The sequence below is a fragment of the Tenebrio molitor genome, chromosome 7, assembly GCF_963966145.1.
Source record: "Tenebrio molitor chromosome 7, icTenMoli1.1, whole genome shotgun sequence".
Classification (NCBI taxonomy): Eukaryota; Metazoa; Arthropoda; class Insecta; order Coleoptera; family Tenebrionidae; genus Tenebrio; species Tenebrio molitor.
Genome location: NC_091052.1, coordinates 9,173,214 through 9,188,614, shown reverse-complemented (window position 1 = coordinate 9,188,614; position 15,401 = coordinate 9,173,214). Strand labels below are relative to the sequence as shown.

The window sequence follows — 15,401 nt, the reverse complement described above, 5'->3', positions numbered from 1 at the left end:
TTCAAAGAACGTGGAACTGTGAACCGAGGCACGAACTTTAAATTAGCGAATTAATTTTTACCTGGGTCGTTATCATAGAAATTGAAAGCGCTCGAACAGAATGCACCATTATTTATGGTCGAATTATCGACTCTAGATCGATTCGAATTTAATAAACTGGCTCCTGTTCGTGATGCAAGTAATCGCCACCTGAAGAATTTCAACAGTCGATTACGAAACTATTTTATATGCATTTCCGCCGGATTAAATTGTTCATTAGTAAAATCATTGCTGCAAGTTCGCAACTGGATTTTAATTATTTATTTCATGTTTAAACGAGGACTGCGGGTATATCCTTGAATCACATTCACCGATCCTGCACAGCTTATTTAATTTTTACGAAGTCATTCAATTACTCCAACCTACAACCACAATAAAACCGATTCTGTATGCGACCAAGCACGTCAACTACGCCGTGGCAGAAAATTTTTGAAAATGCAATCCGGAACTGTCATGTCCTGAGAGCTAGAACAACACCCGCCAAACAAAGATGCTGAGGTGAAACTTTTATCGGCTTTTATATTGTTTTTTAAATTTATTGTCTCGTAAATGTACCCCTCGATTTAAATTATTGTCAGTTTTGAGACGAAAGTTCAAAGCGGGAGCGTCGACATGACAGTTTATTGGCTCCGGTTACCAAAACTACCGCTTAATTTGTGTGTGTCGCTCATAATAGTAGGTTTTTCTAAAAAGCCGTTCAAACATTATTAAAGCGTCGCCATTCGAGTGTTTGATAGCTCTGTGGTGAGTATAAATTGTGTATTTAAATAAGTTTTGAAGTCCTGTCGTTGGAGCTTTCGCCCGAATAGAACAAATCCTTCGGAAAGCGCGACGACAACAGTTAACTCGTTCGAAGCTGCCTCGAAACTTTTTTGATTTGGTAAGTTAATGTAGGATGAAAACTTCATAATATATAGGAACAAGGTTTATTTATACGAGAGCTACGCCACTCTTGCTCTTATAAGAAGTTAATCAAAGGCAGAAATTTGAAAAATGAAAAACCTGGACGCAAGTTTGAATTTTTCTCTTAGAATCAAAGCAAATAACGTCAGCGTTGGAAAATTAATGTTAATATTACTTCCTGTTTGCGGATATGGTGTACACGCAGTGTCCGCATAACTGTCTTGAATTTATTAAGCCGCCAGCGTCGCAACACTATCGCAACATATTTTTAACATAAGCTTGCGATAAAATTATCACCAACGTATACGCCGAATTAAAATCGTACACGTCAATAGGTGGAAATTTAGAATGTAGGTCGTACTCGTTTCTTTACTTTGCAACAACAAATTACAAAAACGACACTCGACGAGGCATGACTGTACAAGGTTCTCTTCGAGCAAGACTAGAAGAAAGTTAAAATCCAAAAAAAAATTTTTGTGCGATGCAATTACCAACTCGCCGACTCTGTACACATTTGACTTGTGTCCAGATTAAACAATTGTCATCCATCAACAGGTCGTCCAATTAAATTAACCTCACGTTACGTTGATGTATTGAAAATTCCAGTCATTATGACGACAACTGCAAGCCCGACAACAAAGATACACGAGATGGGTTCTGGGTTTAGTAGTTGCTTGATGGCAGAATGTGGTCGGCACGCTTCATTGTGGTGAACCCACGACTAAAATAACACAAATTAATCTGACAATATTGGCATGACCGCAGGGAACAAATCTAACGTCAGTCCGCCAATTTTTTGCACGAAATGTTAGAACGCTGTTCCAATAAATCTCGGTCGTGAGTGGGAATTTTTTGAAAAAGATTTGAAATTTGCTGGAGCGAATGGGACGGCAGAAGAATCCATTTAAAAAATATTACCTGAAAATGGGTGTAGGGAAAGGAACATTTTGGATATGAAATATAGCACAGATGGAAAGGAGCATAAATCAGGTGATTAGAATGAAAGGAAGTGTTTGAATTGATACGAATTTGTAAAGATTTTCCCAGAATATTCGTTTCTTGTGTTCTCGTGTTTAAATTCTGCTCGAGAGATCTGTACAATTTGCGTTCCTCTTTCATCCTGGTCCTAACAGGGAACTTCATTTATTAAGCTGCCTACACATAATAATGAATGACCCGTGAGTGACCCGCCGTTATGGGTTCATCAGTTAATTGCCCCCGCCTCTCTGTACGTAAGAAGAAGGAATCTGCGAAAATAGTCAATCAATTAGAACGGTGGGTACCGAGTTCCGTATCAATTATTGCGCTAATTAGAGGAGTGCCGATCTGGCAAACGGCAATTAAATTTTGTCAGTTTTCGTGTACACTTAAGTGATGACATTAATATAAGTGGGATCAGAAAAGACATGGCACTGGTCCAATGCGGGAAGGCAACGATCACTATAAATTCATATACAAATTTTCCAGTCGGAATTGATTACGGCCAAGTGATATTACGTGGGACGTCGTTGCTATTTTTAAAATCTAAACCATATAAAAATAATATTTCACGGGACATAAACGCGTCAAATTTATTTGGATTTCAGTCGACGCCGAATAAATCACGCGTGTGAAACGTCCCTAATTTCTATCGGAAATTGTAAAAATTTACACAACGAGTTTCGTTGACAATTATACAAAATCATGCAAAATGTGCTTCCTGTCCGTATCATGTGCCATAGATAGGAACCGGATGCAGGTACCCTTCCCATTGCATTAATAAAATACAACAGGTGTGGCAGGATATCGAACCGAGCCAGGACCGCACTCTGGATATTTTTACCTTGAGACCCATACGCGTATTTTATTAAAAAATGCCTGCGCCAATCAAACCGTTTTATTGGCGGAGGCATCGGAGCAAGCCGTAAACATTTCCCAAAAATATAGATATTGCAAAAATTTCAAATAACAATATTAATATTGCAAAGGGAATTCCTCCGCCGACTATTTTTAACGAAAAAATTTCTATCCGGATATGCTCGGGATTATTTTCGAACGATTTAACCTATTTTTACGCTTCATTCATAAAGCCTGCAGGATCCGTCTGTTCCTTTTTAAAATAGCGGACACGTAATTATGAGGGTATTAACTGTTGCATAATCGAAACAGGTGAAACCTATTTTATAAAATTATGCCGACACCAGATCGCGCTGGATTATTACCCGTTTACTGCGTGTTCACGTCAAAACTGAAAAATGAGCCTCTTCCATGACGCGCAATTCAAAATTAAAATCTTAAATCATAAAACCGTTAACTTGGAATCGCAGCACTAAAATTTTTACTGGAACATTATCGCGCAAATTTACACCGAAAAAATCACAGTTCCTGTTTGATAAATATTTCAATAACGAAAATCTATGAAAAATTTAATAAACAATAACCAAACGGAGCCATAATATTTTAATCAAAAGTACCAAATATGGTGCAATCGCGTTGCTCGGAAAGTCATTCATCGCAACGTAAAATCAAATATGTAATTGTAAACTAACTACTATGTAATAAAATTCCAATTTCTTTGCTTCGTTACCACTGTTGCTATCGATCTCGAATGTTGCTTTAACGATTCTTCATGGTCCAATAAATTTTTCAAAGACTAACAATTCCTGCAAACTACCTGTTACTGTAGTGCATTTAATTAAACCGCAATCGCCTTACGAAGTAAATAACTTTAGATGCCGGAATGTAAATTACAATTTCTGCAAAAAATAAAGCAAAAAAACTGAAAAAGTTTCCAACGAGGTGAATTATTAAAACCAACAAGATTTCGCATTTTTTATCTTATCCTTTCAAGACATCACCTGTCAAGTCGTCTATTTTATTTGCATCTGATTTAAGTATTACACGTTTTATGGAGTATCATTTTCACTTAAGTAAAATGAAAACAAAAATTTCTGCATTTCTAGTTCCCCTTTTTTTGAAAATTTAATTTTATGCGGTGCTGACACTTTCTCTGCGGATTTGAATTTAAATTAGCCATTTGGCTAAGTGTTTCTTGCTTAACGGTACCAAGTTGATCAGTTTAAAAAATCTCGCCGCGATTTTAAAAATTGAAAAAAATATTTAACAAACGCTTGTTGGCAATTCCAGCAGAACGAACAAAATATGTATTGCGTTTCGGTTTAAAATTATTTCTCTAATAAACCGAAATGTCAAGGGCATTTAATCTGTAACAGGTAATTTAATAATAACAATAACAATGAGTCTATTACAAAACCTTGATGTGTTTATAATTTATGGCACAAAATAACCGAACCCATCGAGTGACCCAGTTGAATACAGAAACCCAATCAGGCGATACAATTTTTGACATGCTCCAAATTTTAAATCGTTTCAGTTCACATATTTCACGGTTTTGCTTGAGATGTAGGAAAAGTCGGAGCTGTCGCTTGTATTTAACAATCGACAACAATATTGTTGACGCTGGCAAACAAACGGTTGCTTTAAGACGGGCGCCCACTAGTCTGGTACGCATCAGAAGTGGGATCGTGATAAAATAAACTGATATTTCATGCATCATCCCACATGTACTGGATCTCAATTACGTTAAAAATGTAGTTTATTTTCTACTTCATCGCCTCGAAATTCAAATACGAAAAAAATTAATTCGTTGCGGCGATGCGTACGATATGAGCTAGTGCACGCCTACCTTTATTGGCCACTTCAGACAAGTTTTTTTTTTTTAATTTCGTTGGGAACATTCACGTCCGCTCTTATATCTTTCTCGTTGCAATCTTGTACAGTCATGATGGGACCCGTGCACACATAAAAGTGAAAAGGTTTGCGGTCTTTTCACGACACGCTTTATAAACCATAGATATCCCTCGCCAAGTGGCAACTCCGATACATTTTTTAATCGAGTTCTGTCGACTTGAAAAATGGATTCAATTCTCTTTTCTGCAATCAGTATCCGAGCGTGAAAGACGGACTTATAACTTTCTATAAACTGTAATAAAGAAAAAAGATGACTTTTGAATTTTATTCTTATTAGTTCCGTCTCCGCGTAGTTTATGCAGTTTTTAGGAAAATTTTACCGTAGATTTCTCCGGGGGGCAATAAAAACCGGATCAGAAATTAACTAGAACAGTTCGCGTTGCTTCGTTAAGGGATGACAGTGGCGCCACGTGAATAGTTTATCTGAACCCGGAGCATCTGTCGGATATGTGGCAACAACCTGTCGTCTCACCTGGTCGCTGACAGCTGCCCCCGAGCACATGGTTCTTCGGCCCGACCAACTGGCGTTCGCCGTGCCAAAACTAGGGTTGGATGGCGGGTTTATCTTCTCCGTGGCGCGCTACAGCGGGACCTACTTTTTACGATTTTGACAAAAATAGAACAGTGGACTGCGCAAGATGGACACCACCGTAAAATGTTTATGGGTCGAATGTGCATACGTCTGGGTGTATCGTTTAAGGTTTGTAATTTCAGTCGGTTGAGTGTTCTTAGATCCGGATCCGGTGTGTATTATTATGTGCTCGTCCTCAAAGGGTCGACCAAGTTTCTCTATTAGTAAACATGGACTGAAATTAGATGTGCTGCGAACGTAATTGCAATAATACATAACGTCTATAACGGTAGGGAAGCTCTCGGCAATACATCACAAATCCTTATCGTCTCCCGGTACCCGGACTCTCTATAATTAATTTACGAATATCTAATCAGACGAAGTGTAGGCGAAGTTATTTTGTAATAACACCCACAACACCGACGTGACTTCGACTATGCACCGGTGTATTTACCGCCAAAACGCTCCCCAATCCTTCCAAGATTATTAAAACCTCCCCGTCTCTAACGAAAATTTACCCCATTGCATTAAGTTCGGTGCATATTCTAACACTATTATTTTACTGAAGGAACAGATGCAATCGCCCGCCATGAAATTACTCCTGCACTACTTGCAGGTGTTACCGATACCAACACCGAACACATGCATTGTTCAATGTTTTACACTTACTCGACAACGATAACAATTATTATAAATATTATTGTCTTATGGGCTTTGTAATTTAATCAAGTCGGGGAGCAGAGGCGGCTCGAAACAATAGGGCATTAAAATAAGAGAAATTGATTCCCAAATAAAAAGCTTTTTAATCCTGGAAAAAATATGTCGTGCAACAGTCAAATTGGGTTTTAGATAAAAAAAGAGCTTAATTCGGAACTGGGGTCGATGTTATCACGGCACACAAAACTTTTATATAAAATAAACATACAATTTTGCTCATACAGCATAACTTGAATATCACCAAAAAAATTCTGGAGCGTGTCGGGAAGTTTATTTGAAATCGAGACAAGAAACGGCGTTGTGAATCATGAAAATCAGTTCAAATTCAAATTTGTGCGTGGGAAATTCGAACGTACAGATTTTTTATCCTGTGGTTATTATGATGCAAATCCGATTTGAAAATATTTGTTTGCACGATATGCACCATAAACATTTTGATAATATTCACGAATGCATTTGTGTATAAAAATATGGGCGCGTAGATGGGATCGGTGCACGAATTTCGTTCGTTTTACGGTCGCCTTATCGTCCAACAATGGCCGAACTCCATTAATCATATTTTAATTTTCTTTATCGGGAAAAGAGCAACGTTACGCTTAATGACGACTTCGCCCGGAGTCAAAGGAAATTCGGTAAAAGCTTATTTAACACCGCCGGTGCAACCGAAACTGTTTACAAGAAGAAGTTTGCTCATCACTACGGCAGCTGTTTCAGTTCCCGGTTCTAGTCGCGTGTTTCTTATCATTCACATCGTTCCTCTCGTCCTTCCCCCTTTTTTCCCCTGTTCGCCTCGTGAATTACTTTCGTTTAGCATTGTCTGTTTCAATTAACGCCATCCGAAAAAATTCACTGCGAGGATCGAATTGCAGGGATCTGGAGCAGGTACGGCGGAGCTTTATGGGTTCTTGTAAAATTAATGGAGCACCTGTTCGCGAAGAGTGTAAATGTTATTGTTCGACTGCATAGACATTTTTTATTCTCCTCGTAACTGACTATAAATACAATACAGTTTAGTAAATTTAGTCTATAAAACGCAACCGCTCCGGCACGTGCTTCGATTAGTGCATTTGTCCAAGTCGTAGTAAAACAAATATCCCACTCGTGTATTGGAACCTACCCAAAATAAAATATAACAATGCACTTGCACCCAAATTTACGCGGATACAACCGAATTGACGTCGTCGAACGTTTTGCATTTGAGATGGGGAAAAATGTTCGTTTGAGCTTTATCCATTTCAATGCGAAATTTTACGAATGTCACATTAGTATGATATTGCTCATTCATTATTCACAAGCCAATTTTATTCCATCTGATGGAACCGTTACACGGATTCCATCTTTTTCCATCGGTCGAGCCGAAAGAAGATGGCGAGTAATAATTAAAGACCCTCAACGGCAAATTAAATTTTTCGCTTTATATAGAAAGTCCAATCAATTACGAAGAAAGTAAATTAATCCATAATCTGCATAATTTATATCGATGAAATGTGGTCGATGTACATGTGGTAAAAATTAGTTGCATTAGTCTAACCCACTTTGCTGTCACTTCCTTAAGGCGCAGACTTACACTCATTTCGAGCCGAATCGAGGTAAGAACTGTCTCCGTTCTTGTGTAAAATGGAAGGAGCAAAGCTGACACCGAGCAGATGGTTCCAGAAATGTAATTAAATTAGCCGGACGCGAGCTTTGATAAAAAGAGACAATACGGAAGCACTTAAGTCGCCTGTTTTAACGTTGTTTGCGCCAGGATCATAAACCAGCGAAAATTACTGAACGAGACTAGACTCACGTGACCTATTTCCACACTGGAAACTTCAACTTCCATTCGATCACTCTCAAATGCAACGACTGAGACTGTTTTAAAAATTATATAATTACGACCAGGGACGGTGAAAGTCGCAAATGATATACATAATGACGGAGTAGATTTTCACAGAGTACAGTTACGTTCAAAGAGAGTAGGACAATATTTTGCATGTTTGATGAAAACGCAATAAACATAGTTTACGAGGCCGCAATTAATGTGAATTTCCCATATTTAACACGCCAGCGGCGACTGAGAATTTTTCAAATTAAAGTGTCATTATTTAGCACAAGAAAAACTGCACCACCTCCTCTATCTGAATTACAAACATTCGCAATTAACCAGTAATTGACTTTGCTACCATTTAATTACATCGGAAACAGTTTTTGCCGGCTTGATTCCCTAGAATTATATCCTCTGGTAATTGCCAAGCTGGGTTCCTCCCAAAACCGATAAGAAACCTTGAAACGCAACTGTGTTATGAAACAAAATTTTTACTGTTACGTATGGACAAAGAGAACGTGTCTACTTCTGCGAAACGTTGCTTCTAGTTTCATTAGTAATCCACATTTCGTCCTTGCTGGACCACGCGTCTCTTACCACTTTTTACTCGTTCTTTCAGAAAGGCACACGTGCAATCTAGGAAATTTCCCGTTCGCTTCATAAATCTGTTATTGTTGTTGAACCAGTAAGGTCATAAATTGCAGCCAGATTGGATTTATTCCGAAAGTAATTTGACTGCAGGTCGGACTTTTACGTAATAAACATAAACGTAAACATTCCCCCGAATATTTCTATCGGTCATTTATCTCTTGAGAAGGCACCAAAGAAAAGTCGAGATAATTTGTAGCTTTTTGCGAACGTAAAATTCTCGTTTAGTGCCTTTTAAAATTTTCATTATAATGGGGTAGTGCACAGTATTAGGGACAGCGGCTCTATCCCGGCCGTTTTATGTCGAAAATATGACGTCTCCGTAAAATGACATTTTAAAATACACAACGGAAGATGAAAATGTTTATATCAGATCCAAAATTAGCTACATCATTGTATTCAGAAATTAGAGTCGCATGGGATGGTTCGTTTAAAACGACAATGTTGATGTCATTTCCGGCAGCACCTTCTATTATTGCGCACTGAAGCCGAACACTTGATAAAATTAGGTGAAACAAAAAAAAATTGCAAAGCTTACGTAACAGCGGAATTAAATTTAAATCAATTTGATATCGGATTTTTTCCATCGGTATTCAAATTAGGTAAATTGCAGGAATAAACGCGCAAAAAATGTATTGTTTGAACTTGTCGAAAAATGTACGCTCCTGTCGATACAGGCAGAAAATTGCATATAAAAATCCAATTAAAAACCTAGTTAAGTTTTATTAATAACTCCACCGAGGGTGGCTCGCCGGCAAAAACACGAAGATGCTAACAGCAGCTTTCAGTTGCCTAAAATTATAATTAAAAAAAATCTACCCCGAGGTAACACAAAATTGGGTCAAAGTCTGCGCGGCAGATTTGGCGACTTTTTGTTCGCAAACCTCGAAACAATTTCAAGCTCGCACTTTTCAACTGCGTTGGTCAAAAATTTCTAAAGTGCGTAAGTCTCGACTAGTGTGCGATTTATTGCTCGAGACAAGTATGTAAAGAAGTGACGGCATATGGAAACTGGTCTAGATATGGTCTGCTGGTTTCTTAGCATGTAACCATAAGAACACAATTTCAAAACTTGTCGACGGCTTGGAGGAATCCGCCTCGTGGATGCAAGCGGTATGGTCGATTTAGCTCTTCGTCAAATTTCTTTTGTCTCTGGTGGCTTCATTTTTGCCGCGCTCATCTCGACCGTAAAGGATGACAAACTACCCGCAACAATTTTTCTATTACCATTGTTTTCCTCCAAGAACGCGATCATTAAGTTAGTGACCTCGTCACAGTAAACGCTTCTTGCACTCGCAGAAAAATACCCAGTTTGTTGTTGTTTATGTACGAGATCTAGCTGGTTTATTTTTCAGCATATCCTGTCCATGTTTGTTCTGCTTTTGCAATAACCTCGCCTCGATCCCCAAATCAGGACTCCTTTCCTCCACTCGAATTCAATTAATCCTAATTAATTTTTCACGGGTAACTGTATCCTTACTGCTTTGTTTGCTTCTTCATGCACTGCTAAATCATCACACTTTCTAATCAAAACTTTCGTAATCTGCACGCCATCTAAAAAACGACACAAAGCATTCAGAGCAGAGATTTTTTCTTGTTTCGTTGATTTTCTTTTCCCAGACAACCCAGAAAGATCGTGTTTAATTACAGGTGTTTGTCGAATTTACGACTCCTATTTTAAGCGGTGAAGAAAGATTTGAACGGCATCTTAATGGGCATTTTTCCATCGTCCTAAATATGCGAATAAATCAATCGACTTGCGGTTTTTGTCAGCATGTGGTTTCGTTAATTTACAGTTTCACGTAAATCCGGTGTCCTATATTTTTAATTAGATGTGTGACAACCGAAAGTTGTTTGATAAACCAGAAATCACAATGAAAACATCGGCCCAGCTCTTAAAAATGATGTTCGATAATTGAACACGAAAGCGACGCCGAATTCCAATTAACAGATTAACTAATAAAGCAAAGTTCGAACGGTGTAACTTGTACAAAACGAATTAATTTCAATTAAGCTGATAATTAATATCTTCAAACCGAGGCGTCTACCTGTTATTCAGATGGCTCTTGACTAATAATAATTATCCGATACTGCAGCTAAAGGAAATTTTAACAGACTGTTAATGTTTCCTTTGAGTGAGAAACAAAACACAACAAACTTTCAAATGAACAAAATACACACAAAGAAAACAAAGACCGTTTATTATAATCTTAGATGGCAAAAACTGACAATTTAAAATTACAGAAACAGTTATTCGAAAACATTTAATTAATGGACATAATTAGGTAGGCTCAAGAGATTTCACCAAGAAAAGAACATCTGCGGAAAAAATTAGGAAGATCGTATTTCATAGATTGTATAAATAAAAAATTAACTAAGAGGCGCCCATAAATTCATAGATTCCATTTCCGATAAAACCAAGTTGAATTTCAAAATTTTCAAAATTTCACGAAGCAGAAGTGATCTGAAACAAGGACATGGCTTCAAAGAAAGATCGAAACCGAAAGTGGTTGCGGTTCGGTGTCGGATCTACATTAAAGCAGTAGGTGTGTTCGCTGAGATACCACCGAATGCCATCAAGATCATGTCGTGTGTTGAACATGTCATTTGTCTTGTTACTTGCCGGGATTTAGAAGTGAACGTGATAGACGTCGAAAATTTCTTAGATATGGTACTTGAAATTCCACGTCCTGTTCGTGTAACATCAGTAAAACCTTCAATCGTAATAATAGCTACTCTTCTCTTGGAGTGACAGCAAAGGAGATGTAAAAAGAATTGAACCAGTACTTGAGTCGAAACGACACTAATCATTATAGTTCCAAACAGCTGCTGGATTTGAAAACGTCGAGAATAATGGAATTGCTTCCTAAAAAGATGAACAGACGTAGATAGCGCTGTAAAACAATCTCTCAGAATTTTACAACTCTTATTGATTATATCACAACTACAACTGGAATGTAAGTTAATGGGATATAATGCAAAAATGAAACTCAGTAAGGCCCAGTTATTAAATTATTTATTAATTAGTCGCTGGAACTGCTAAACTTAGTTATAATTTATAGTTATGTAATTCTAGTCCGATTACTTCTGGTTAACACGTTATATCAACGTATATCGGACGTTGCGTGAGGTAAGTTCAGACCAGTCTTTAACCCAATTTTTTTCCTCATGACCTAAAGGTATATTCTCGGATTAATAGAAGCAAGTAGCGCTGTTCCGTTTTGGACTATTAAAAAAATGATCTCACACCATGAGAGATTAATCAGCATTGATATACGACCCAACAGACCTACAATTAACGTTTGTTAAGGTAAGTTCAGAGGCGTCGTTTATTGGAACGTGGCAAAACGTCCGATTTTCGTGATTCTCTTCTGCATCACGATATGTTCGGGTGACACAAACTGATGGTGATTACATTCGCAGCTGTCATATGACCGCAACAGCGGCTCGAGATGAACTTACTATAATTTAGAGGAAGCAAGTTATTTTGATAACTTTGCCAGAGAAATGCAACCCAAACAGGTGTTGCTTCTGGTCCGTTTGAAATAAATTTGTTGGATGGAGTGTCAGAAAAAGTCGTTCTCTTTTTCGCTTAAGTGTAACAGCGGTTCATTCTTCACTTTCACGGTGTTAACAATCCACATTTACGCTTTGATCAAATCGAGCGAAAAATGCATCCTGGAAACTTTCTCTCCAGAAATTGGAGTGAAGAGTCGTACGTGGCGGGTCGCGGTTTATTCCAGGTCTGGACGAATTAAAATGAGAAATTAATTGGGGGTGTAAGCAGGTAAATTGAGATTGAAAACTCGGCTTACTGAAAAGTTGGCTAAGTTTGAAAGTTTCCAGGCTGAACCACGTGACTCTCATAATTTTCATATCAGCGCCGGTTGTTATAGAACGGACGTATATTCGAATTTGATCGAACGTAATCTAGCTGCCATCTACGGAGGTGCCATTATCGTTATCGGCACTGATGAAGCAAAACGCTCCCATCAGAACTCCCGAGGAAATTATTTATTGTCGTCGTCTGATTTCATTACTGCTTTGAAATATGAATGGTGCCGTCTGATGTGGCAATTTGATCTGGAGGAAAATTTCGTCTTGACAAGTGGAGAATTTCTATTCTATTGTAGATTGGAATTTGTGAATTTGGTCGGAGCTTTGCAATAAATTAATCACGGTAGAAACTAGAAACTGTGACGCGAAGAAACGAAAGAATTTTCTTGTGCGATTGAGGTTTTTCTTCGGTCGGTTAATTGGTTGGAAGGGAGGGACTTGTTGCGATTGTTGGGAAAGTCATTTCTTTTTGGGGTTGGTGTATAATGGAATTGATTCATCGAGTGAAAAAGTAATGGAAAGAACGTGGCAGGAGAACAATAGGGCACGAAGAAGCATGAGAGTCACGCCCACCCGGCATCTGATTGCGATGTTGTGTGTGTATTATTTATGCCGGCACGCATCATCGGACCTTGATCGGTCGGAGGAAGAATCGGCCAAGAGGTGAACGAGTCTCGGTTACGCAAGAGAGGGTGGGGCGGGCGCCACCACCTGCATGCTGCATCGCGTGCGACGTGCAGTCTGCTAGGAAGCATTGGCCGCGGGCCAAAGAGGCGATCCCGACGGAATGGTGGCTGCGCCGAAGACACTCACCTCCTCCTCACCGTTGTTCGTGTTGACGGAATCCATGCTTTGACTGAGTGCGACGCCAAGAGGAGCTTCCATGTCCTGGTCTGAGGCGGCTAGAGGGCTGCTCGACTCGGAGTCGTGTCGGGCCCTCTTGAGGGACGGCGGAGTGGCGGCAGGCGTAGGGGACAGGTCGTCTCCCAGAGGATGCCGGCCTCTCTTCGTGGTGTTGAAGGCGGTCTCCACGATTCACGCTAGTAAGTCCCGGGGGCGGCGACGTGCACGTCGAACTGCCGTCGGTCCGGGAAGCACATGCACTGAGAACAACGGAACACGGTCGTAGAGAGCGAACACCGACTACTGCGGCACAACTTTGTTGTTGTGTTTGCTGAGGAGGTCTGAGTTGCGGTTCCGTTCCGGTACCGCTGGCGGTCGCTGCTAGACTGTGGCGCGGTGTCGTGGCGAGCCGAGCCGGAGGATCAGGTGGGGGTGGGGCACTCAGGTGAGTAGGTGTTGCAGTGCTGTAATCGCGGTGGCGGCGCCAGGGGTGGTGTCGCAGCCAGTGCTTGCCTCAGACTGCCACCCGCACCGCCCGACAGGTAGGCAGCTGGCACCGCGCGCGCACCTTGATACTCATGCGCCATGAACCGACGCCGCCGACGCCGCCGTCGTCGCCGCCGGACACCAACACGTACCTGCCGCACACGGTGACACATATACTTACGCGAGGGCACCAGGTGCGGCCACCGGCCCTCCAACTCCGTCACCACCCTCTCAAGACCTTCACGAGACGCGATAACTTCTCAACTTCAACGCTTCAAAGGGAAACTTCACAAAATTACAAACTATTCTTTACCACCTTCAACCACCGACTTAAATCTCACAATGCCGCAAATTCTCTGTTTACAACTGGAAATTAATTTCAATCTCAAAGAGAAACTTCAAAATTTGTCTATTTTTATTACCGTTCTATAAATTTTCGACTTTTGTTTGAATTTGATATTCGTAATTACCTGAAAACTTGGCAACAATCACTCATCACAATGTAACTAAGTTTAAAATCCAACAATTTCTATTACCTATTCTAAAAAATTGTGCATTTTGCTAAATCACAAAAAACTAACGTGAATTACGAGAAAACGAATCCTACGCAATGCCAAAACATTTAGTAACAATCTCATGTTTTCAAAGAATTCTAGGTTAATTTTTTCCCAAATGACTCGTTCATATCTCTGTTGACATCACGAAACAGGTGATTTTCAACTGAGTTATGATCCATGATCAAACGTTTTTGAATTTTTCAAAAAATATGAATATCTAATTTAGGAAGATTAACCTAAATATTTTATCCAAAGGTTAAAAGATTAATACGCCTCATGTACGATAGATTTTTTAATATGTAGTACAAAATCGCATCGGTCTGTTAGTCTTGATGTAATCGCAAACTAAAATGTTTGATTTGATTTTGAAATACATATCTGACTTCTTACCACATCACCATAAAATTGAAAAATTAGCCTGGCACATGCCTTTTAGCATATTTTGGAAAAGAAACATTTTATTTTTAAAATAACATGTCACATTTTTAAAATATACAAAGTAACTCTGCAAGGTTTTTATTTGTTAATCAATTTTCTCCAATTATAAGAACCCATGAGTATTTTGAACATTTGAACTTGAACTTGAACGCAATGATCTAATAAGAACAACAGAGTTTTTCCTTCCAAAATTTGTCCGATTACACATAAAATAAATGAAGACTTCTCGTTGGCTAAGGTCCAGTGTCGTTTTTTTCTTATTTTAACACATCTGGATTTATTAATTTAACTTATTGTAACAAAGGTCCATTTTAATTTTTGTCACCTCTTTCCGACAATAATCATGAATAACGTGTTTGAAAAGTAATTGTGTGACACATCTTTTATTCGCTCGACGAAATAATTTTTCGCCGAGCGTTACAAATTCGAAATTCTTTGGTGTTTCAAGGTTCGGTTTGATGTTATTTTGGTGGTAACCGGAACACGTAAATGTCGATGGTATTTAATAATTAATCGTAAAATTACGAAAACATCTTAACGTGGCACGGTGTTTGTTGATTTTGTGAACAATTCGATTACAGAATTCAGTTTACTTAAATAATTTCAACAGAAACGGAGTAGAAAATGTAACACCCAAACAACTCGAACTGGTGAAATTTATTTTTGCGTTCGTTAATTAGCATTGTAAAAATTATTGCACCACTAATCCATTGTTCTTTATCTTTATGTACCTCTTTACGTATAAAAATATGATTTTATTAATTCTCCTATTCTTTCTCGTGGTTACGCTAATTTGCGTGGGTAT

At 38.9% G+C, this 15,401-nt stretch overlaps 1 protein-coding gene across 6 annotated transcripts in view; it reads right to left on the bottom strand.

Moving 5' to 3' along the window:
* Positions 1 to 13,654, bottom strand: part of cpo (couch potato) — a 104,527-nt gene extending 90,873 nt beyond the window's left edge. For 2 of the 6 annotated variants that reach the window (XM_069053093.1, XM_069053095.1), the window contains exon 1: positions 13,086 to 13,653. In XM_069053093.1, coding sequence (XP_068909194.1) covers positions 13,086 to 13,157 — 72 coding nt within the window. In that variant the 5' untranslated portion in view covers positions 13,158 to 13,653. Of the gene's footprint in view, positions 1 to 13,085 lie in introns of all 6 variants that reach the window. The other 4 variants (XM_069053100.1, XM_069053096.1, XM_069053097.1 and 1 more) reach the window with 3 other exon arrangements.
* Positions 13,655 to 15,401: the final 1,747 nt, after the last annotated feature.